This window comes from Pangasianodon hypophthalmus, chromosome 12 (genome assembly GCF_027358585.1).
Source record: "Pangasianodon hypophthalmus isolate fPanHyp1 chromosome 12, fPanHyp1.pri, whole genome shotgun sequence".
NCBI classification, from domain to species: Eukaryota; Metazoa; Chordata; class Actinopteri; order Siluriformes; family Pangasiidae; genus Pangasianodon; species Pangasianodon hypophthalmus.
Window position 1 is genome coordinate 23,442,369 of NC_069721.1, and position 25,641 is coordinate 23,468,009.

General features: G+C 39.2%; 1 protein-coding gene across 1 annotated transcript in view; it reads left to right on the top strand.

The window, feature by feature from the left end:
• ablim2 (actin binding LIM protein family, member 2) overlaps positions 1–25,641 on the top strand; it is a 109,360-nt gene that overhangs the window by 21,707 nt on the left and 62,012 nt on the right. Inside the window, exon 2 of the mRNA XM_053238388.1 lies at positions 5,986–6,141. Coding sequence (XP_053094363.1) covers positions 5,986–6,141 — 156 coding nt within the window. The remainder of the gene's footprint in view (positions 1–5,985; positions 6,142–25,641) is intronic.

A 25,641-nucleotide genomic window follows, 5' to 3' on the forward strand; every position in this document is an offset into this window, starting at 1 on the left:
CATTAAGCTAATTAACCACAAAGCACTGCTATGCTAACAAGCTTTCATGACTGATTGTTCAAGGTGTTGGACAATCAACATGGCTTCCTAAGCTGACATCTAATGAGTTAGCTAGCATTATATGTGGTTGGGACTGAATTTTGTTTATCTATGTTTTGAAATGTGTTCCTGTTTGGGCTTTTAAACAGATAAGAAAAACACAATACCTGTAATGAAAGTGAAGTGTAGCTGCAGTCCCAGATTATCAGTTTCTCCGACTGACTAACTTCTTCATACTTGTTTCTGCATGGAAGCATCATCAGAGGGGGAACGTTGGTGCTGATGTATAACTTGCTGCAGTTGCAGTGACTTTTCCTACCTAACTCTCCTATGACTTACTATAATTTCAGCCGTTGTCTTGGCTAAAAGATTAGCCGAAATCTTTCACCTAGTGCACTGTAAATGTGACAGCCATGTTTATGCAAACAGGTTTTTCTTTTCATAACACATGCCATAATACTGAGGACAACACTCAGGAATATGTAGGTTGCATCCCAAACTATAGAGTACCATACTAAATTAAAGCAATAAGCCACCTGAGTGTGTGATTTACAGTGATTTTATCACAGGTGAAGGTTTTCTTGGGCATGAAATGAACCCCACGGAGTGACTTTTTCTTCTGTAAAACAGAGACAAAAATTGCTTGATAAAATCCAGTTTTCAATAAATAACTTATTAATAATATTCGGAATTCTTCTGCTACGAAATGTAGTCTGTTACTAGTAAGCTTTGGTTGTTACTAGTGAGCTTTGAAAAGATTAAGGTATTTTGTAGACAGAGCAATGGCTGTAGTGTTTTATTGGTTTACCGGTTTTATTGGATTTAAATCTGGTGCATTAATACAGTATTAAGTTACTGTGGTTGATATATGCGCACGGCTCAGCCAATCAGATTTTAGAACCAATTCGCGTAATATGTCAGCCCACTCATGGCGCTGTTGCTGTTTAGCCGTAGTATGCGATTTGGGACGCAGCCTGTCTACGTCGCAACACAACCAACGTTACGAGATGTTGAATATTGCAGTAAAGTATTGGTCAGAATCTGCACAATGTCTTCGTGTTGCTTTGGAAGGTTTGCAGGTTGGTCAGGTTGAGTGTGGAGAAAGCAGAGTCGTGCTTGTGGATGCCGGTGCTGTGTTACAGAGCACGATGGTTCACATGGCCTCCTATTTATAGCAGACCTGCTTAAAGTCATCATACACTGAAGAGGTTCTGAAAATAAATAGCGCACGCACATGCGCGTGGATGTGTAGCTGGTCCGTGTTAGTGCCACAGCGCAGCGGGTCGCATTGCTCCCATGTGCTGACCTTCAGCAGGTTAAAGGTCACGGGATTGATGATTGATTAGCTAACGTGTCATTCAGGCATCTCATTACTGTATTTCAGCTTCATGTGTTTTACCGTGTAGCCGTAAACCTAAAGTTCACGTGCATGGAGCTTTACATGCAGATATATTAATTAGTTTTTATTATACTTGTAACTTTAACATGATTCTGTGTTCAGTGGTTAGGGGTAGGAATCATATAGACTTTAAGATTCGATTCAATTTGATTCGATTCGATTTATGTTACAATTATAAAAAGATTCATTATCATCTTGATGCACTTTGTGATTTTTCCGGGATAGCAATTTCTGCTTTTAAAGCAGGGTGTTTTTTAGCAGAAATTTAGAAATTTAGCAGAGACATAGATTAACTAATGAGTAACATATGAGTGAGACATTTGGCAACTACCAGGTTACACACTATCTATATTAACAATATATTACAGATATATAATATAGATACTACTATCTATATTAAAATATTTTATAATTTTAAGGATTTTAAAAACAAAATTTTAATATCAGTGTTTCAATAAATGTGCCATTTTGTATCATAAAGTAAAAGAAGCATAAATAAATGAATTAATTTGTAACTATATAATTAAATAAAATGTAAATAAATATAAATGAATGTATAAAGAAGTGTAAAGTATGATTGTAAAGTACAGAGCTCAGTTGTATTTTGACTAATATTTTATATTAAAAAATTTCATTTTATTTTAACAAATATTTAACACAGAAAAGGAAAAATATCTGTAAGTTTTAAGACTTTGCAAATTTAATGATTATATACAAAATTGTAACAAAAGTTAACATTAAAAAAATCATCAATGTCTAAGGGATGAAACACTCATGATTTCATGCTGTTATTGGAAACTAATCAACAACAGGGTGGTGTGATGCTGCTAGTTCCCTGTATTTGATTATTTTCCTATAACAGGACATCCTGCGGTGTTTTATTCAGCTTGTACCACAGAAATATTCCAACTTTCTATTAATTAAAGAATGACGTTGTATTTTTTTGTCAATTTATAGTTACATTTAGTGTTGTCTGCAAAACAAGATCCTGTTATCAGTGCAGCTTGTGGTGTTACCGAGACGTTGCAACCTTCCTGAACATTTCAGAAAACTTAAAGTTACAGATTTACTTTAGAGTGTTACAAAGTGCTGACACTGGAGACTCCTTCCATAAATATTATACATTTTTAAATCCGTTTATGTGCAGCTTCCGCCGTACAGTTCCCTGTGAACGAGCTGTTACCATAGAAACGATATAAACCTGCGTGTTACAGCTGCACTACTGTCAGAGCTGCTGTTACAGGAAATTAATCAACACCTTCCGACCAATCACAATGGAGAATTCCTCAGCGAACAATTGAACAATCATGTTGGTAATCTGTTATAAGGAAAATGCTTAAGAAAAGCATTTTCTTCTTAAGAAAATTCTGTAAAAAAAAAAAAATTCTGTGAGAGTTTGATCCAGTTGACATTTTTCCTCCATCCCTCTTGGTGTTCAGATATCAAAAAGATGCCAGAGATCACATTGACCATGAAAGTGTGGTGCTTTTTTTTCTCCTCCACGCAACATAACGGAATAAAAGTAGATCCACAACACATATCCAGATGTGTATCGTGCTCCTCTTGTGCAAGTCGCCATCATACTTTCCTTTGTTTTTTTGGAAATATAAATCAGGGTCTGTAACACCCTGTTTTTTATGAGGATTCCTGAACCTTTCAACATTCTTATCTTTATTGGAAACATGTGTTGGCTCCAGTGGGCACCATCAAACAGCGGGCATCTCTCCAGCAACCGCACTTCTTACATTTCAGACTGTTTTCTGACGAAGGCGTCCTTATCGGTGTTCGTCTCAATTCAGGAGCATCCGCTCAGACACGAAGACGCTTTACAGTCGCTTAGACGGAAACTTATGCCAAGGAAAACTGTGGCGTAACAAAATGCAAATGGAAAGAACGAGTCATGTGTCCTCATGAACGGGTTTATCTCCAGCCTGGCTGATCTTCTCAGCAGCGGAGGAGACGTGCTCATGTTGGGTTTATGATACACTGCACAAGTAAAGTCGTTCCTGTTCCAGGTCAGGAAACGGTTTTCGTTTAAAAGGGGCCTGTTAACATTCCCAGCATGCCTGGCTTGAGGTGCAGCTGCAGAGAATAATTCTCAAAGGGAGCTGTAAAGCATGTTAGCATGATTGGAGCCAATCCTACACTGTGTACGAGTGTCAAGTAAATATGTAAATGAAATATTAACAAAACTCTCTGGCTGAGTCGGATTATAGAGATTGATATAGTCTCTAAAAGTCATAATTTTTCAAACATTCTCAGTGCGTCTGTATAAAACCGATTTGGGGTGGAGTTATGTATGATGTCACACAATAAACTCAATGACTCCAGCAACTATTAAGACTGGAGAATGAGGAAAGTCATGCTGATTTAGTTTTTAGCAGGTAACTAGTTGACGTAGCTAATGTGACTGATATTCTTTGGGTAATACAGGTGTTGCGTATTCATGTACACTAAGTAAGGAAATAAAGCACTCCATGTTGTTCTGTTATAGGAAAAAGATCAGTGACTGGGTGGCGTGAGTTACTGTTAACACCCCAAAGTTGATTATTTTCCAGCGAGTGTTTTATTCCTCTTATACCACAGCAGTTAGCCAATGCGTACAGTTTTTAAATTCACAAAACAACACATAGTTATTATCCGTTTATAGTTATATTTAGTGTTGTGGCATGTCTGCGAAACAGGTTGTCATGTGGACGGTGGATGGTGAGTGTACGTTATAGCAGCTATAAACAGACTTTCCCTCACCAGCATGTCTTTTATTCACCTTTTGAAGTTCATAAGACAAAAAAAAAAAAAAAACGCAGCTTGTCATGTTACTGAAAAACCGCAAAGTGTAAACTCGTCTGTCCTGAAGATGGCGGAAAACTTAAAGTTACAGCTTTACCTCTGACTCTTACAAAGCACTGACACTGGAGACTCCTCCCATAAATGTTAAATAAACACCTCCTTACAGAAAAGTTCACCATATGAACAATTACACATGTTTTTAATCTGTTTATGTGAAGCGTCTACCGTACAAGTCCCTATAGAAATGATAACATGTCAGAACGAGCGCATTAATAAACCTAATAAACCTGTGATTTGCAGCTGTGCTAGAAAAAAAGAGCGCAGCGCTGTGTTATAATAGATTTTGAACTTTTTGATTTTAAGGTCATTTTGTGTAGGTTCCTGAGAATTAAAAAGCATACGTAGTTTATTTTTAATGGTTTATAATGACACATAGCATCTGTCTGGCGTAAATTCTTTTCATGCAGGAAGCGAAATTCTTGCTTCTGTACGAGTCAGATTGTCTAAAAGGAAAAAATAGTTAGAATGTTTTGTGTTTCTTTGTTACACAGTGTGAAGGTGTGTGTTTCACCTGGATGTTTTCAGCTTCATCATCTTTTGTAAATGTTTTGTGGAATTCTCTTTAAAGCTTTCCAATTTAATTAAAGACGTGACAGTCCTGTGTGTGAGCGACAAGCGTGAATAGTGAGTCGGTGCTCAGTGAATGAGTGCGAGGCTGAGCTTTAATCCTCAGAAAACAATTGTGTAAATGGGCAGTGCTCGTACAGGACGTTGTAAAATGCGGTATGTCTGACTGAAACCGGTTTTTACTCCACTCCTTTGCAAAACAAGTGGCTGTAACTGTGTTTTATGAGAACCAGTGTGTTTGTGAGACGGTGTGTGACTTCAGGGGCGTGAGTGACTTTAGACTTCTTTCATAGTCATGTTGCTCTGTTTTCACTTTGGTTAACGGTTTCCTACGTTACCCACAATACCGTGCTGATTGCAGTGGCGTGGTCTTGTACATAAATACAGTTTCTTGCACATCAAATTTCAAATGTCTAATACTAATAATAATCTGCTGCTGATGCTCCAGAAGTTTAAGTATTTCTTTATTTGTAAAGTATTTTTTTATATTGATTGCTCTGATTATTCTCGAAATATTAAGGTTTTATTCTCAAATCATATATTACGACTTTATCTTTGAAAGAAAGAAATATATATATTTTAAGACTTTATTCTTGAAATATTCTGACTTTCTTCTCAAAATATTAGATTTTTTTTTCTTGTGGTGTCATATATTATTACTCTTGTATTCCCTTACCCTAATAATTCTTGAAATGTTACAACTTTTTCTCAAAATCCTCTATTTTTATTTTTGAAACAGTGGCCCTAATACGCTTTCATACCAAAATCACTAAACAATTAAAAAATATTTCATTATAAACACATTTAATGTGGTTAAATATTTATGGAGTTAAAACAAAAAACAGGACTGGAGTTTTCGGAATGCGTAGCTATCGGATAAAATATAAAAAAACAGCAAAATAACGGCAAAAAAACAGCAATTTGTCATTATGGATAATTACTGATGAACTAATGAGTAGTTCCAGGTTTATTTGAAAGTGTGCTTTGAGACAGTTCCTGACAGTTGTTCAGGATGTTGTGATGAATTTTTTGTTTATAACAATTGACACACATATCCCTCTCTCTCTCTCTCTCTCTCTCTCTCTCTCTCTCTCTCTCTCTCTGCGTGTGTGTGTGTGTGTGTGTTTCAGCGTTTCAGCAGCAGGCCGTACACGGCGCCCTGGAGCAGCAGCAGCCCAAGCCTCAGAGCGGCCCGATCCTGTGCCAGAACTGTGGCCAGGCCTGCAAGGGCGAGGTGCTGCGGGTGCAGAACAAACACTTCCACATCAAGTGCTTCATCTGCAAAGGTAACGAGTCACATGACGCCAGCGTGAGAGGACGTGGCACTTTCACCCTGCCAGACACACCGCAATAACTCACACAGCATTGACAGCTGTTTCCACTCGCATTCATCCACACGTGTGTGTTCAGCACTCTTCTCATGACCTTTACAATAAAAGAGTGTGTGTGTGTGTGTGTGTGTGCTGTGGTCTGTGGAACCTTTAAAACCACTTGAGTCACATACCTGTCTGCTAAAACAACACCTGTGTTTAAGGATAATAGCTGGAGATTAGCGCTGGCGCTCCGTATAAAGGCCACTTCGGCTCGTCTTTTGTTGAATACGTTGCTGTGAGATGAACAGAAATGTGTGTTTTGGTGTCTGAATGCTGAGGAAGGAAATGTACAGTGTCGCCTGGTCAGACCTGTATGAGGCTTTGTTTCTATGATGTGTGAGGATAAACTTGTTATGATGTCACAGGTTCACAGTTAGTAACGTATATGATCTGACGTTATCCTACCAGTGATGTTTTCAAAATAATATGCATTTCTACATGTTTTTTTGTTTCATAAAAAAGAAACACATTTCTGATTGACGAGGCTATAAAAGTGGTATCTAACATAATCTAGTAGGGTGAATTAGTTAGCTAGTTAAGTGCATTAATGCACGCTAAGAGATATAAATGAGAATGTGATCATGTAGCACATTGCTAAGGAGGTGGGGTTCTGTTGTTACGTCTTTATTTTCTCTAGATATGTTTAAAAGTAGAAGAAGCACAGGTGTGTGTTATTGAAGTATATACATTATATGGAAAAAAGTTTGTAGACACCTGACCAGCACACCCATATGTGCTTGGTGAACATCTCATTTAAGATTTCTTCTCCATTTGCTGTTATAATAAGCTCCACTCTTCTGGGAAGCTTTCCACTAGATGTTGGAGCGTGGCTGTGGGGATTTGTGATCATTCAGCTACAAGAGCATTAGTGAGATCAGACGCTGATGTTGGTGAGGAGGTCTGGGGTTCAGTCAGTGTTCCAGTTCATCCCAAAGGTGTTCAGTGGGGTTGAGGTCAGGGCTCTGTGCAGGACACTCGAGTTCTTCCACTCCAACCTTCACACACCATGTCTTCATGGAGCTCGCTTTGTGCACAGGGGCATTGTCATGCTGGAACAGGTTTGAGCCTCTTAGATCCTGTGAAGGGAAATTGTAATGCTACAGCACACAAAGACATTCTGTACAATTGTGAGCTTCCAGCTTTGTGGCGACAGTTTGGGGAAGAACCACATATGAGTTCATTAAACTTTGGCCATGTAGTGTATCTGTTGGTTTGGCCTCCTGTTTAATTCTCAGTCTCCACCTATAAGTGAAAGCACCAAAATCAGGAAGGTACAGCTAACAGTTAGCTAGCTAGATCTATAAATAAACAAAAATGAACACAAATAATCAAACAAAAAAATGACAAGCTACTGTACACTAGTTATGTTGTAAAACTGTTCTGGGTTAATGATCACCTGCTGCAGCTCCGAGCACTCGGGGATTCTGACAGGTGCTGATGTGTTTAAGTTTGAGGTGTCAGTCATGTTCATTACCATTTCAGTGATTGGCAGTTGGTTATGAGGTTTTGCCCCTTTGAGAGATCTCCCAATCTTCATATGGAGAAGCCATGTGTCTGGTGGTACAAGCATAGAGCGCACTGTCCAATAAACTGAGATGATAAATTGAGATGTTTTTTCTATGTAAAATCCGCAGTGGGGCATCTACAGGCTTCAGAGGAGATTTTCACGCAGGCTGTGCTGTCCACCGAAAACAGTTGGAGTTAACTGAACCAAGAGTGAGAAATTGCAGTGAGATAATTGATCACTGATTCAGTAAAATGTTGAATTTTAAGTAAAAGTGATGAATAATATACAGTAGATAGACTTTGATCAACATTTCATTGCTGCCTTTTAATGAAATCTTAGGGGAATCCGGGCTTCCTGTGTAGTCTTGCTTTTAATACAACATTAAATGTAACTATAAATGGACAAAAAGTATAACACACATTTTTTTTAAAAAATAAAAAATTGTAATCGCTGGCAAATTGTGGTAAAATTGGAATAAAACCTATTGGGACGTGCTGTTACAGAAAACAATCAGTTCCAGGGTGGTGACAGTATCTCCACTTCAAACACACTGGGCACTATTATTATCTTGAAAAACTTTGACCAAGCTGCTATATTTAATATGTTTCGATGTGTGTGTGTTTGTGTGTGTGTTTGTGTGTGTGTTTGTGTGTGTGTGTGTGCTCGCACCGGGACTCTTTATTCCCAGCGGCTGTTGTCGGCACAATGTTGTTATGAACACAGATGCCGGTTGCTAGGCGACCTCTGGGTTCAGGCGACGTCTGGCTCTTGGTGGAGTTTATCACATTTATTCTTACATCAGTATGTAACACACACACACACACACACACACACACACTCAAAACAACAGCCTCTTAAAACCAAAGGTCGCGACCTTTCTCACTTTAACAAGCAACTGCAAGCCTAGAGCTGCAAGCAAGCACGTTAGTGTGAAATTATTTTTTTGTGTACGTCCTCTTGGAGGAATGTATGTTTTTTGTTTTCTAACTCAGTCTCTGTTTAACACATCTGCACAAACTGTTGAACAGTTGTTGAACTCCAGCGTATAAATTGTAACGCGTATTCAAAACTACAGCCGTTACACTATAACAGTAAAATCTCATGATGAGACAGACAAGAGGAAGTTGTAATAAAGCTGTTCTTAAATATATTACTTTTTTTTTACATTGGAGTGATGCAATAAGAAAGAATTTCAGGTTATTTACCCTTTTCGAAGGTTTTGCGGTGTTAGTGTACCATCAGACTTACGCAATTCTAACACATAAACAAGGATCCCAGACTTTCAGGATTCCTTTAATGCATTCCTAATAATAATAATAATAAGAAGAAGAATAATAATAAAGAATTAGACTCAACAAACTTTAATTAACGGAGTATTTTGGATACTTTTTGAGTTTGTATGTCGGAAATAGTATTCCACTTATACCACAGCGATTTGCTGACAGTTACCATTTTTAATTTGTTAATGAACGAATGACACATCACACTTTTTAACTGTTGATAGTTATATTAAAGTTTGTTGAATGTCCACGAGACCCGAATCTTCAGGACGGAAGATTTTGCTCTTTCCAGTTTCTCGGTAACGTGACAAGCTGCATATTTTTGTCAAATTAACTTCAAGAAAGAAAAATGAGAGGCTAGTGAGGGAACGACTGTTTATAGCTGCTATAACATAAGCGAGAACAGGAAGTGAACCCCTGTATGAAGAAATTTACTGACTGTTACAAAGCGCTGACACTGGAGACTCCTTCCCTAAATGTTAAATAAACACAATAGAGAAAACTTCACCACATCTACGATTACACACGTTTTCCTTTGTTATATAACCAGGCTTAGATTATGTGGCACGTTTGCAACACGAGTCCGTGCGAATGAGCTGTTACTATAGAAACGATAATGGATTAGACCGAGCGTGTTAATATAAACCTCGTTTATGTTACAGGTGTAAATATTCAGATCTGTTCTGTTTACTCAACATCTTCTGATTAGAAAATTCAACAGCAACAACATTCAAATTCATAAAAGTGTTTCATTTGAACTTTAGTTCCACAGCTGCCTTTAGACGTCCATTTTGAGTGAGTTTGGAGTAAACAGGTGAGGAGTAAGAGTAGAAAGAGGTGATGCTGAAAATGCTGGAGTGCTCCTTTAAGCCTACATGTTCGTAATACTCTTTTTGCCTCTCTTTTCTCTCTGGATTCCATTACAGGAAATAACGTTAGGGTGCTTTTTGTTGTTTTTGTGTCATTGGCAGCTCGTTGTTATGATTATCATGAGACAGGAGGAAAGGAGAGAAGGGAAGAAGAAAGGCAGGAATTGAGATAACTCAAGTTGATCTCTTTTTTTTAAGTTAGGAAAGAGTACGAATGAATTTGATTTTTTCCATCTCTTCATGTCTGGGTGCAAAGCAATGACCTGTCAACTGTTTAATTTCAACTACATTGTGTAGACAGTGTGTGTGCACGTGTGTGTGTATGTGTGTGTATGTGTGTGTGTGTATGTGTGAGAGCACATCAGGGGTCTCCTGTCACTAACTCTGTGATCATTTGTAATTAGCTCATGTATTCAGGTGAGTTTTTTTTTTTTTTTAAACAAAATACCTCAGAGGCCCCCGACCAGACTCTGGTATTCAACATGAATATTCAGACTCTGTGTTTTATTTTATTAAAATAAAAATAACACGTTTTTACTTTATTAATTTAGTTATTATAAGGTTTCTCAGGGTTTACTTGATAAAATCCAACAATTTTAGGTGAGTGAAGTTTAAGCTCCCAGAGAACAAATGCTTTAATTTCCTGCTTTTTAATTAGGGGGCCAAGCACCAAAGCTTTTTCTTTTTCCTCTCTTCGTCCTTTTCTTCTTCTTCTTCTTCAACAACCATATGTTGTAGAGACACTTGGCCAGTAGGTAGTGCTTCCTCCTATGTTAAGGATAAGATTTGGATTTCTTCTTCTTCTTCCTCTTCTTCTTCTTCCTTGTCTTTCTTTTGTTCTTGATGTTCGTCCTCTTTTTCTTGTTTTTCTTTTTCTTCCTCTTCTTTCTCTTGTTCATATTCTTCTTCTTCTTCTTCTTCTTCAGTATGTAGGACTCCCTCCTGTGTTAAGGATAAGATTTTGAGGACGTCTGCACAGTTTGGGGTGTGGTCATTTATAGGGGGCGGTGTTAAGTTCTCAGGATCCATAAGCCAGATTGAGCTGAAATTTAATTTCAAAATCTAATGACAACTGGATTATTTTAAAAAGCAAGGCAGGTCTCAGCCAATCAGCCTTCAGCAGGGATTTCACAGTGTTAGCGTCACGAACCATGAACACTACGTTCATCTGTGGTCTGTTTATTGTTCTATTGAAGGTGCTTGGACCCCGCAAATAGCTGTTTGCTGCTATATTTCACTTTTATGATCACTTTATAAATACACATTGCCATCACTGAAGTTTGCCTTCTCTGTTAAAATTGTACTGCGGCTTAAACATGATGTCATACGACTACGAGTGTGTCTCTAACACACAGCAGCCATTTTATAGAGACATGAATGCATTTAATACAATAAGATACTTTTATTTTCACTGTACAAGTACAAGCCAGTGGATAAAAAAAATAGATAGAAATAAAAACTCATACAAATACAGGTAGAAATAACAAAGTACAAAAGTACAAGGTGCTAAAATGGAACTAGAGGGTTGCTAGTGCCTGAGTCTGTGCTGTTAAGTGGTAAGTAGTTCAGAAGTATTCACAGGAAAGATATCAGAATAAATAATTATATGTACACAGGTATAAAGGTAAGTGTAGTGTAAAGTAATAGCTCATTAATTTGCATAAACGAGTCTTTGCTGAGGTGCTATCAGGTACACTGATCTGTCTAAATGCTGTTAGATGTGCATCTCTGTGCTTCTTTTTTCACAGAGTAAAGCAGTTCCTTGTTCTCTGTAACTGTAACCGTTGTTCCTGCTGCTTTCAGGTCATCCTGCAACTCTTTTCTACTGACTGCTGTCTTTTCTCGTATCACTAGTCTGAGAGCGTGGTGTGAAATCTTGCAAAGCGCACCAGTCTGGGGACGGTTAGTCTGCGGATCCATGACCTTTTTATCGAACCAGTTGTACTAACAGGGATGTTTAAGGACTGTGTTATGGCTCTGTAGCTTTTTCTATTCGGATGATGTTTAATAATGTCGTCCCTGAGAACTTCAGGAAGCTTCTTCACCTTGACCAAGATTTCGTTAAATCTTCCCAACCAATGGCAACGTTTTTTATAATAACATCTTTTTTTGCAGCATTCAGTATTTCACTTTCAATTTTGAGTACAGGAGTGAATGTTTATTTAGTTAATGCTTCATAATGCTTCAGTATCGTTGTTCTTCATCGATAGATGAACCACGCTCTCAGATCTATTATTTGGTGTTATTACCAACCTGTGTAAGCATCATGAGTGGCATGCATGGGGTGTGTGAGGTGTGGAGGCATCTGGTTTCAACTTAACAGGAAATGTGTGTGTTTGAAACATACACTGTCCTTTCGCAGCTTCAGATTTGTTATGCAAAACAGCCGGGAACCAGCTAGCGATAGGGTGTTTGGTAAGCCCTTTCGGAAGGTTTATATAGCTGTCTGGCAGATCAATGTGCGGCTTTGGGAAAGAACCTGGACTCGTTTTCACTGAGCTGTCTGCTCTTGTTCCTAACAGATCATGACAGCATGACAATGTTATTTAGCACCGCGGGGTGTGTAGAACTCCTCAGACTCCACTCCGCCCAAACACAGCTCCAGTATAAACACGATCACATGGATTTATAAGCTTTGATATAAACCCATGGAATAGAGCAGGTTTATTCATTTATAGCAGTTTAATCTCTGTATATCTCCAACGCAAGACCGTATTCTTAATGGTTCCTTAATGTTTATTACAGCACAGTGTTGTTGAGTTCTGGATTCTGATTGGTCAGAAGGTGTTGATTAATTTTCTAGAACAGCAGCTCTGACAGTAGTGCAGCTACAGATCACGCGTTTATATTAATGCGCTCGTTCTGACACGTTATCGTTTCTGTAGTCATTTGCAAACTTTCCAAGGAACTTTTAATGGCATAATTGTTTTATGAACTTTTCTGGAAGGAGGTTTATTTAAGGTTTAGGGAAGGAGTCTCCAGTATCGGGGCTTTAAAACAGTCAGGGGTTAAGCTGTAACTTTAAGTTTTCCGATATCTTCAGGACAGAGGAGTTTACAGTTTTTTTGCAGTTTCTCAGTAACATGACATGGTGCATTTTTTTAGTCTTATTAATTTTAAGAGAGAGGAAAAAGAGAGGCTGGTGAGGATTGCTATAATGTAAGTAAGAACACGAGATTGTTTTAAGGACATTCCCCAACATTAAATGTAACTATAAATGGACAAAAATACAACACATCGTTACATTACAAAAATAATAATAGTTGGCATATTGCTGTGGTGTTAGAGGAATAAAACATTTCAGGATGTGCTTTTATAGGAAAATAATCAACTTCAAGGTGGTAACAGTAACTCCGCTTCATCACACCACCCTGTCGTTGATTATTTTTCTATAACAGCACAACATGGAGTGTTTTATTTCTTACATAACTGTGACTGAGCATCACATGAATAGACATAATACACAGAGCATTGTAGCAATGCTGTCACTAATTTAATTTTAATATTAAAATGCTGTTGGTTTACTGTGTGTGTGTGTGTGTGTGTGTGTGTGTGTGTGTGATTATTCGTGAACTGCCAGAGAATGTGTGTCCTACAATATGTGACCTACACCCTACTGAGAACACCCTAACACAGCTGTCTGTTATTCCCCTGAGTGTCCACGCTGTTATCTAACACACACACACACACACACACACACACACACAAACACACACATGCACACACATGCCCGAGCCACAGTAGAGGAGAGAGACCAGATCAGAAAAGATGTTGGAACTGTGTGGGATAAGAGGTCACCTCAGACCTCACGCTTGGCTTTAGACTGAAATGAGAGGGAGTCAGTAATGATCATTAAACACACACGCGCACACACACACACACACACACACACACACACACACACACACACAGCAGCTCGGCCTGTGGCTTTAATAAACTGTATTAAAAATTGAACATTTGCCTTTACTACTGAAACCACGTTAATTATTTCAGTACAGTTTGAGAAAAAATGAAAAAAATAAAAATAGACTCACCGTTGTGTGTGAACTGTGTGTAAATTGTATAACATCTAAGTCACGCATCACAAACACACACACATCACATCTTACTGTACGAAGATACGTACTAATACGTACGTAATACGGGAAAAATGATGCTTATGTGCTTCGTTGCGCTCTGAGCTTCAGCAGACTGATGCTTCATCAGGTCTAAAGACTCTTCTGAAGTTCAGGGAAGATTTATTTATTTGTTTGTTTGTTTGTTTGTTTGTTTGTTTATTTAACAGTGTGTGCTGTAATCAGCATAAATAAAAAAACTGCTTAATTAAACTGAAAATCTATCTATCTATCTGCCTTTCTGTCCATCTACATGTCTGTCTAACTGTCTGTTGATCTGTCTATCTGCCACTCTATCTATCTGTCTGTCTCTTGACTGTCTATTTATCTCTCTATCCTCTGTGTCTATCTATCTATCTATCTATCTATCTGAATGTAACTGTGTTGATCTGTCTATCTGTCTGTCTTGCTGTCTATTTTTCTGCCTGTCTGTCTCTTGATCTATTTATCTGTCTCTGTAGTATATCTGTGTTGGTCTATCTATCTATCTATCTATCTATCTATCTATCTATCTATCTATCTATCTGTCTATCTATCTGTCTGTCTGTCTGTCTGTCTGTCTGTCTTGTTCTCTGTCTGTCTGTGTCTATCTTTCTGTCTATCTACAGATGGTACATTGTAAGCCCGTCTTCAGTATTGTTGTACATTGTGATTGTGATTGTGTTTATGTTTTTATCATGAACACTTCCTCTATGCTAATAACTAACACCTTACACTGTGTTCTGTACTGCATTTAGATGAAGAGAAACACACACACACACACACACACACACACACACACATGGCCCCTGTGTCAGCATGCTGTTTTCTCTCTCACGTTGTTTCAGGCTCATTTATATTAATGATGCTCACACACAGAGCGGGGAATAATTTATGAAGCAGCGTGAGAGAGAGAGAAAGAGAGAGAGAAAGAGAGATGATAGCTGAAGGAGGATGGAGAGTTTGTACGGTTATTACTCCTCCTCTTCTACTCATCTCCTCCTGGTGAAGCAGTAAATCAGTCACAGGATGTGCACTTTCGCCTCACTTCTTTTAGTAGATGAAATATGTGTTAACGTTTCAGAGCAAAGGTTCAGTGGTTTTGTCATTCATGGATTTTATTTATTGCTGTCACTAGGAGTGAGTGACTAAATTTAAAAAATCCATTTTCATTAGCTGGGTGGGATTCATGTGACTTTAATCTAACTAAAATTTACAGGGTTCTAATGAGAAAGAACAGCCCACCTCAGGGCCTCTTCCCTCCATCCAGGGGCTTCTGTCGTACACCTTGGGTCTACTAATTTTCAGCCTGGCGCTTCTTCTGACCAGCCTGGAGCATCTGTCATCTAGCCTGGGACTTCTAATGTCCAGCCTGGGACTTCTGTCATCTAGCCTGTGCCTTCTGTTTTCCAGCCAGGGGCTTCTATTGCCCATCCTGGGACTTCTATTGTCCAGCCTGGGGCTTCTTCTGTCCAGCCTGTGGCTTCTATTGTCCAGCCTGTGGCTTCTGTTGTCCAGCCTGGGGCTTCTTCTGTCCAGCCTGTGGCTTCTATTGTCCAGCCTGTGGCTTCTATTGTCCAGCCTGGGGCTTCTTCTGTCCAGCCTGGGGCTTCTATTGTCCAGCCTGGGGCTTGTTCTGTCCAGCCTGGGGCTTCTTCTGTCCAGCCTGGGGCTTCTATTGTCCAGCCTGGGGCTTGTTCTGTCCAGCCTGGGACTTCTGTTTTCCAGCGTGGAACTTCTGTCATCTAGCCTGGGACTTCTATTGTCCAGCCTGGGGCTTCTGTCACCCATCCTGGGACTTTTTCTGTCCAGCATGGGGCTTCTATTGTCCAGCCTGTGGCTTCTGTTGTCCAGCCTGTGGCTTCTATTGTCCAGCCTGTGGCTTCTGTTGTCCAGCCTGTGGCTTCTATTGTCCAGCCTGTGGCTTCTGTTGTCCAGCTTGGGGCTTCTTCTGTCCAGCATGGGGCTTCTATTGTCCAGCCTGGGACTTGTTCTGTCCATCCTGGGACTTCTGTTTTCCAGCTTGGAACTTCTGCCATCTAGCCTGGGACTTCTTCTGTCCAGCCTGGGGCTTCTTTAGTCCTAAATACAAAAATATATTTAAAATATAATACTACTACACATTACTAATTCACCCAACAGAAACTTTTAAGTTCATATACTCCAGCTTTAAGGAGAAACTCTCTGTGATTCTGGTGATTTCTGCTTTCTGAATGTTATCATTGTTCTCCAGATATTAGTCAGGATATTTTAATAGTGACACCCTTCAAATCTTGTTTTTGCAAAAAGGAGTATAAGTAGAGCTGTCACAATACAACTTTTTCTTTTACGATAACAATACTGATACTGAAACCTTCAGGATCAGCTGATATCGATATCCGTCCGACATTACTTTTACTAAGCTGCAAAATGGAAGCACTTCCCTTAAGAAAACAGGGAAAAACAAGAATTGAATTGAAACAAGAATTGAATTCTTTCTTGTTTTCTTCGATATCCAGTCAGCTTTTTTTTTTTGAGGTTATCGTTCCGATAACGATGCTGGGTATGCGATCTGTGCCAGCTCTACTGTAAAGTCTGCAGATAATATGTTTAGATAGTATTTAAACAAATAAAATATTTTATTCAAACTTAACATATCTGTTTTAAACAGAAATTCTTCCTCGTTAGAATTTTTAGCTGAATTAAACTTTTAGCTGAATATAAATATTATAAAGTAATCTGACCTCATCGAAGAGATTCTCATCCTGCAAGTGAAACAATGTTATTGAATGTTTTTTTGCTACAACCTTTAATAAAAGAGGGGGAAGATGGAGAAAAAGAGAAAGAAAGACATGCAGCATATTAACGTATGCAGGTAAATAAGAATTTTTTAAAATAAGTGAGGAATAAAACATGATGGGGTATACTGTTATAGGAAAAAATAAATCAATAAAAGAACAAAACTTTATACTTTATACTTTACATGTAATGTTGTGGAGCATCTGCGAAACAAGTTAGTTCCTGTTCTCACTTACGTTATAGCAGTTATAAACACTCGCTCCCTCACCAGCCTCTCTCTTTTTCTCTCATGAAGTTTATAAAAAAAAAAATGCAGCTTGTCATGTTACAGAGAAACCACAAAGCGTAAACTCCTCTGTCCTGAAAGTGTCGGAAAACTTAAAGTTACAGCTTTGCCTCTGACTGTTACTGGAGACTCCTTTTATAAACGTTACATAAACATCTCCTCACCATAGCAACAACTACATATGTTATTAATCTGTTTAAGTGGCGTGTCCACTGTACAAGTCCCTGTGAATGAGCTGTTACTATAGAAACCATAACGTATCAGAACGAGCTCATTAATATAAACCTTAGTTAATTTGTTTTACAGCCACTACGCTGTTACAGAAAGACAGTCAAGACCTTCTGACCAATCAGATTCAAGGAATCAAAAGCGCTGTGATGTATTAAAACTTGTCCTCTGTTTGAAAGATTCGAGTGAGTATTTATTGGTTGAATTTTATAGTAATGAAAGCAGAGCAAAGAGGTTCTGAATTAAATTTTTAACCATAAGCTCATGTTTCTACACACGTAGGCTCTCTCTCTCAAAACGACAGTGTAAAAATACTTCACAACACTAGAAGTCACAGTGCAGTGTCTGTATTTGAGCTAATCCTGTACTAAATCCAGGCTCAATGATAGGATCACAAGCTCAAAAACAGTCTAATAAGATAAAGAAAATGGGATGACAGGTGATAGAGGACTGAAAAAGGGAGTGGAGTGCAGTAACTGAGGAGCTGTAGTAAGACACGGGAAAGACAAACAGGACACAAGCTGAAAACAAGGATCTGAGGATCTTGCTGGCTCCAATCCAGATGATATCACCACCGTCTGCGGACAGCAAAAATTGGCTAGTCACAGTGAGACTAGCCAATCGTAGGCGTCTGTGAGCTCATGTATGTGGAATAGGGCAGATAGCGCATTCCTGTGAGTGTGATACTCTGCCCCGTGACCCAGTATGAAAAGATACAGGGGTTGGCTTCACATCTCTTTTGGAGGAAGCACGTGATAACCCTCACCCTCCCCTGGATGGTCGCTGTCTTATGATAGGATAGAGGATAGCTAGTGAGTAGGAATTGGCAGGTGACCAAACTGGGGAGAAAATGGGGGGAAATACAAGGGCCTAAGGACGAAGTCTAACAGTAATTAGCAATAATAATAATAATAATAATAATAATAATAATAATAATAATGATAGTAATAATAATAATGATGCACTAGTGATTGGCTTTTCCTTCTCCTGGATACATGACACTGAGCGTTCACATGAACTCACAAGAATGTCGCGTCTTTAAATGTCAAATCAGCCTCGCAAGCCTCCGCCTGATTTGGAGCATCCATTAATGTGATGGCAAAAGAGAGCAAGAGAGAGAGAGGGAGAGAGAGAGAGAGGGAGAGAGAAAGAGCTAGCAGGCTGAGAGCAGATTGCATTTCACTGCTCTTTCCCCAAAGTGCATATCCTGGCCCTCTCCTTCAGCGCATTAGTGAGATTACATTCCCCAAAAACCTTTTCGTTTGTCCATTTGGAGTCGAGTTACCAAACTGATGTCAGTCGATTTCCTTGTTTTGTGTATCATTATTTCTGGACTGTGTTTATTCTCTGAAATGAAATGTTGCCTGTGTGCTTATACAGTATAACCACATACGGTGACTTTGGAGCAGAAGATAATCATATGAGATGCTAAGGACTGTCTCAGACTGTCTTTCTTGTCATCTTAAAACACACTTCAGTGACATTTTTATCCTATATATTATTATTTAATACTTTGATCTGCCATGTGTAACCCCATCGTTTATTAAGTATAATTATTCCACAGTGTTGTTGAATTCTGGATTCTGATTGGTCAGAATTTGAAGTTGTGTTGATTAATTTTCTATAACAGCAGCTTTGACAGTAGTGCATCTGCAAAGCACAGGTTTATATTAATGCGTTATTGTTTCTATAATAACTGCTCATTCACAGAGACTTGTACAGTGGACGCTCCACATAAACAGATTTTAAAAATAAATTGAGTCTCCAGTGTCAGCGCTTTATATCAATCAGAGGGTTTAAGTTTTCTGACATCTTCAGGACAGAGGAGTTTACGCTTTGCAGTTTCTTGGTGAAAAAAGATGATAAGCTGCAGGCTTCTTTGGTCTTATTAACTGTAAGAGAGAAAAAAGAGAGGCTGGTGAGGGAATGTCTGTTTATAGCTGCTAAAACATAAGTGAGAACAGGAACTAACTTGAATGTAACTATAAATGGATAAAAAGCATGAACCTTTGTTTATTATTGTTTATTTAATTTAAAAACCAACCTATAAATAACCATTCTATCGCTGATCACTGAGAAGCTCCATGCTGCTCGATCAGTCCTCATCCTCCTCGAGCAGCCGTTTCAGCAGCGGTTGACACAGTCACCCATAAGACTCTCTTGTCCATCCTCTTGAGCCTTGGAATTCATGGCACAACATGGCAGTGGTTTGCTTCCTACCTGGAGGAAGGTGGAGGTGACGTGGAGGGGATCCACATCTGCTCCCCGCAGACTCTCCACTAGTGTCCCACAAGGCTCAGTACTTGGTCCTCTTCTGTTCTCCCTCTATACTCGATCTCATGGTGCTATCATATCCTCACATGGGTTTTCACACCACTGCTATGCGGATGACACTCAACTCATCCTCTCCTTCCCTCCCTCAGACTCTCATGTTTCTGCTCGGATATCAGCATGTCTGGCAGACATCTCATCATGGATAGCAGCTCATCAGCTGAAACTTAATCCCAGCAAAACTGAACTGCTGTTCATCCCATGTGATTCATCCCCATGTCAGGATCTTGTGATCTCCTTGGACAACTCTCTGATCTCACCTTCGGTCCCTGCACGCAACCTTGGCGTAACCATGGACAATCCACTGTCCTTTTCCTCTCACATTATTAATCTAACACGCTCATGCCGATCAGAAGGATTTGTCCATTTCTATCCACACAGGCCACTCAGGTGCTTGTTCTGTCCCTTGTCATTTCGAGACAGGGCTACTGCAAATCGGTCCTGGCAGATCTGCCTCTGAGCGCCATTTGACCTCTGCAGCTGATCCAGAATGCAGCTGCACAACTTGTTTTCAAGCTCCCCAAGTTCTCCAACACCACTCCATTGCTACGCTCCCTTCACTGGCTTGTTCTAGCTGCCACATCAGATTTAAAACACTGTTGCTTGCCTACAAAGCCAAAAACGGACCAGCACTCACTTATCTCATAGCACTTATCACACCTCGCACGGCACCACTCTCCCTCCGATCCTCTAGCACTGCTCGACTGCTTGACTCGTCCCACCATCTCTCAGGGTACAAGGAAGACCTGCATCAAGACTCTTCTCTGTCCAGGCACCTAGGTGGTGGAATGAACTTCCCCTAGATGTCCGAACAGCTGAGTCACTGGCAGTCTTCAAACGACGTCTAAAGACTTTTCATGAAATACTTAAATTAGCACTTTAATTAAAAAAAAATGTGTTGTCTGTGTGCTTTTCTTACTATATTACCTCCTTAACAGAGTTTTTAGACTGATTATATATTGATGATATCAGGATGTATTTATTGATAGAGACTTTAAAACACATCTGTAAATCAGTCTGGTTAAGAGCGTCTGCCAAATGTAAATGTAATTTTCCTATAACAGCGCAACACAGAGTGTTTATTCCTTACATGATGTAGGGCTACAGTGTTATGATGATGATCATCATCATCATCATCATTATTATTATTATGCAAAAGACAACTACATGGCTGAAGCTAGATCAGTGTTTATTGGTTAGTAATTCAGCTTCAGAATATAGCTAGGACGGTGGAACAGGCAAAAACGGCAGAGCTGAAGATCTCAGAGACGTCTGGGTAGAATAGGGGATCTGATTATATCAGTGATGGAAGGAGGTGCAAATCTGTGAAGGGCTTTAAAAACACTAATAAATGAATCTTAACCTGGAAGCTATAATGGACAGGAAGGATAAAATGAGGGTCATGTGATTCATTCTTATCACTAAGCAGTTTGATGTGTTCTAGTCTGAGTATGGTTGTCTGTGTGTGTGTGTGTGTGTGTGTGTGTGTGTGCGTGTGTGTGTAGAGTGGGAGCTGAATTTGCTTGAATTTGTATACTCTCTGATCTAGTGTTTGATCACCAGAGCTGGTACAAAAGCATAATTAGCTGTTGTTGAACTGCAAACATTGTTGTTTACACACTGTTCTCTTTTATCACTCTGTCATTACGCTCCATTATACTCAACTGCTTTTCTGTCTTTTTAAGTTTTTTTTCTCGCTTTTGCAAATCCCCAGCTCCAGATTTTTCATGTTAAGTCTCCACTAAGCTCTGTATTTGCAGCAACATGTTGACTTAGTACTCTTGTACTATTCAGATTCTATACAGCGATTTAGAATCAGGATTTTGATGCAGTGATTGGATCAGTATGTGGTTATATTAGACCCTGTCTAATCTGAACAGTGTGTACAGGAGTGAAATGAGAGCGATCGGGGCTCCTCTCTCTCTCTCTCTCTCTCTCTCTCTCTCTCTCTCTCCTGTCAAGGTGACCTTGTCAACAGGAGCTCCTCAGTCCTGCGCCAGGTCCAGGTGATCTTGGAAGGATGTTGTTTTATTCATCAGGACATTGATTGGAATTTCACAGACTCATGCCTGGTGAAATCTAGGCTGTTTGATCATCAGGGGACGTGTTCACGAAGAATCTTAAAGCTACAAGCTGTTACTGTACTCTTTAGGAGAAAAAAAATAGCCATACTGATATTAAGACTCTTAATTTTTCAAGTTTGTGGAGTATTTTCCAAAGTACTCGAAAGCTTCCTAAACCTGTGAAAGCCGAATCATTAACAATTTTACACAATTTTTTTTACACAATATAAGAGCAGCCTTTAATTACGTCAAAAGAGTGTTAATCCTAGAGAAGAGAAAAAAGCATGATTACATTTTTTTATGTGCTTACATGTAAATTTTTCGTGCATGCTTACACTCACTGTCCACTTTAATAGGAACACCTGCACGCCTGCACATTCATGCAGTTATCTAATCAGCCAATCATGTGGCAGCAGCATAATGCAAAAAATCATGCAGATACAGGACAAAAGCTTCAGGTAATATTCACATCAAACATCAGAATGGGGAAGAAGTGTGACGTCTGTGATCTCTGTGACTTTAACTGATTGCTGATCTGCTGATCTTTCTGTCTGTCTGTCTGTCTCTCTCTCTCTCTCTCTATCTGAACATGAATAATAAGAGTTGTAATCTCTGTGTTTTTTTTTTAAACAGATTTTTGTACATTTTTCTTGGCATCAGTCCGAGCCGTAACTAAGTGATAAGATATATGATGGTATAATAATATAAGATGCATTAATATCAATATTGTGATAAATATAAATAAAATTAAAATTTAGAATTAATCTTAACTTAATTTTTTATATATTTTCTCTTTTTCAGTGTTAAATAATTTTACTAATAAATAATGTTAATTTTGAAATATCTAAAATTATTATTATACATTTGTTTATTAATATACAGTAGGTTGTGAGAAAACCTGTATATCGTGATACATATCGTGTATCGTAGAAATGCCTTCAAGAATTGTGATATGATATTTTTAGTCAAATTGCTCCACACCTAGCCATAAGGTGTAGGTGTATTGTTTAGGATTGTGTATCAATTAATGAATTTACATTTTAGATCTCTTATTAGATATAAAATTAGATATAGTGTGTGCATATGTCTATAGTACAGAGAACAGTTTTTTGCAAAACACAGTATCAGATACAGTTTCAGTTGGTATAGATATAAGTGCATCTGTGCTGCAGGTCAGTGGAGAGAAATGTCGTTTGTGTTATGGATAATAAAGGGAAATATAATGATGATGACATCTACAGCAGTAATGCATGCAGTGATGGTAAATCATCATGTCTATATGTTATCACTTTTGCATTCTTTAGGGTGTTACATTAGAAGTGTCCTGTGAAGGACTGAGCGTTCGTGTCACCACAGCGTGTTTGGCTTTTGCTCTAAACTCCCTGGACGTACACGGGGCTTTAGCTATGTGTGGAACCTTCTGAGAGTCATGAGATGCCAGTGTTTTTATGAGGACTGAAGGTATGCAGCAGGTCCAGTTATAGCAGCTAAGAAATACTCTTTTATTAAAATGTGTCCCAAAAACAGGGTGACGGGCAGCGTGAGTAAACCGTGAGCAAATATAGCTGGTCACAGAGCGCTGATGAGAATATTATTTCAAAATGCGAGTGACTGAATGTAACCTGGCGTTGGTATTTGTGAGTGTGCAGGGTGTGGCAGAGCTCACTTCAGGGCTGTGAGGTATGTGTAAACCATACCCACGCCTCACTGTGCCAGAGTATGCTCCGAGCGGCTCGGGTGGACGCCGTTTACCCACACTTCTCTTACTACATGATGGGAAACATCTGACCTTTGACCTAATGTGATGGCAAAATTCTTGAAAGGGAAGATGTTTTCCACTCTTTTGTACTCTTTTAAAGCAAAGAGTTTTAAAAATGAAATAAATTGTGGTTGCAGGTTGTGGATTAAGCTGTTTATATGTACCCTACGCTCAGCATCTTGATTTACATGCATGTTGCATGTAATACAAAAAAAAAAAAAGTTTACATACATGTAAGGAGCAGCGTGTAGTATCATTGTTACCATGACAACGACAAGCTTTAAATCCTGCAAGTAGCTAAAATAGCTTAGTCTCACTTGTGATTATAACAAGCTTTAAATGATTTTACTGTCAGCAATACATACTTAATCACGGCACTGTGGAATTCTCTAATCTGATTGGTCAGAAGGTGTTGATTAATTTTCTAGAACAGCGGCTCTGACAGTAAAGCAGCTGCAAATCAGAAATTAAAAAAAGTGTTGTTACGGTCAGATTTTTTTGCATGTGCTGTAAGAGCAGGAGAATTCAGGCCCTCCCTGTGTTCTCAGGCTTGTTGGTGGTGTAATGCCAGCTTCACAAGCACACACCAGCCTGTGTGTGTGTGTGTGTGTGTCTCATTCACCATTTAGTATTCTCACTTTCGTCACCGAGTCGAATGCCAGAGGATTCTGCTGGAACACGATAGCCGAGTCGACGCTGGCTTGCTCGGCCTGTCAGAGCTCCACACTTTTCAGAAGGAGTCAAATATGTCACTGCAAGCCAAGCGCGAGCCACAATCTCATGACGGAGCATCAGGCAGGAGCGCTGTGTTAGAATTTGTCAGTTCTAGGGCACACCAGTGAAGATTTATTGCTGCAGAGAAGCTACGGCATGTGTGCTGCATTGCTCCGGGGAACAGACTGTGTGAATAAAAGGCCAAAGTGCTTTAGTCAAAGTGTTAAAGAGGAAGCGCACTGCACACCTGCTAGCCTTCCCCACTTCAGTTTTCAGAGAGCTTCTGGATTGGATTTGGAGTCTTTGGCTTCCTTTCTTCCCTCCCTGTTTCTCTTTCCAGTCTCCTCCTTATGACTGCTTATCTTAAATAGCTAGCTTTTTCCATTTTTCACTCCACTACACCCATCCTATCCTCCTATTCTTCCTCACATACATTTTCTAAATCATCTGTAACAGATCAGAGATACGCTCCGGCACATGGATCTGCCTTTGGATCACTGTACACAACTGTGAGTTCAACTGTAATACAACAGATCATGGAATCTCACTCATTTTAAAAACACATAAACTGTGCCCAAGAGTGGATTGAATTATTTGATCAAGGAAACATGAGATGTTGAAGAAGGGACAGGATTTCAGTTCCCGCAGCGGTTAACACTTTGTACTGAGGTCATCTGGAGTAAACACTGGAAGTGTGAGACTATAGAAACCAAAAACTTACAAAAAACACGGAGAAACTGATTATTATTCATTAAACCACAGCTCGGTTGAATTCTTGACTCTGATTGGTCAGAAGGTATGCGTTATTTTTGTGTAACAGCAAGACTTGGACAGTAATTCCAGCTCTAACATGAACAACAGGTTTATATTAATGCATTTGTTCTCATACGTTATCGTTTCTATAGTAACAGCTCACACACAGGGACTTGTACACAGCGGACGCTCCACATAATCTAACACTAATAATAAACAGATTTTAAAAAACATGTTATTGATTTAACAAAAAAAAAGTATTATCGTTGATGTGGTGACGTTTTTTTCTTATAAGACATTTACTTAGGAGCGAGAGAAAGAGCGACTCAGAGAGAGACAGAGGGAACTAGACAGAGAGTGAGACAGAGAGAGAGCGATACAGACACACAGAGAGACAGAAAGAGATAGAGAGAGAGGCAAAGACAGAGAGAGAGAGATACAGAGTGAGAGAGAAAGAAAGAGATAGAGATAGCGAGACACACAGACAGAACCAGAGACAAACAGAGAGAGAGAGAGACACAGAGATGTAGAGAGAGACAGAGAGAAAGAGATACAGACACACAGAGAGCGAAAGAAAGAGAGAGAGAGAAAGAGACAGAGAGAGACAGAGATGTATAGAGAGAGACAGAGAGAGAGAGAGAAAGAGATACAGACACACAGAGAGAAAGAAAGAGACAGAGAAAAAGACAGAATGAGAGAGAGAGAGACAGAGAAAGAGACAGACAGAGATGTAGAGACAGAGAGAAGGAGA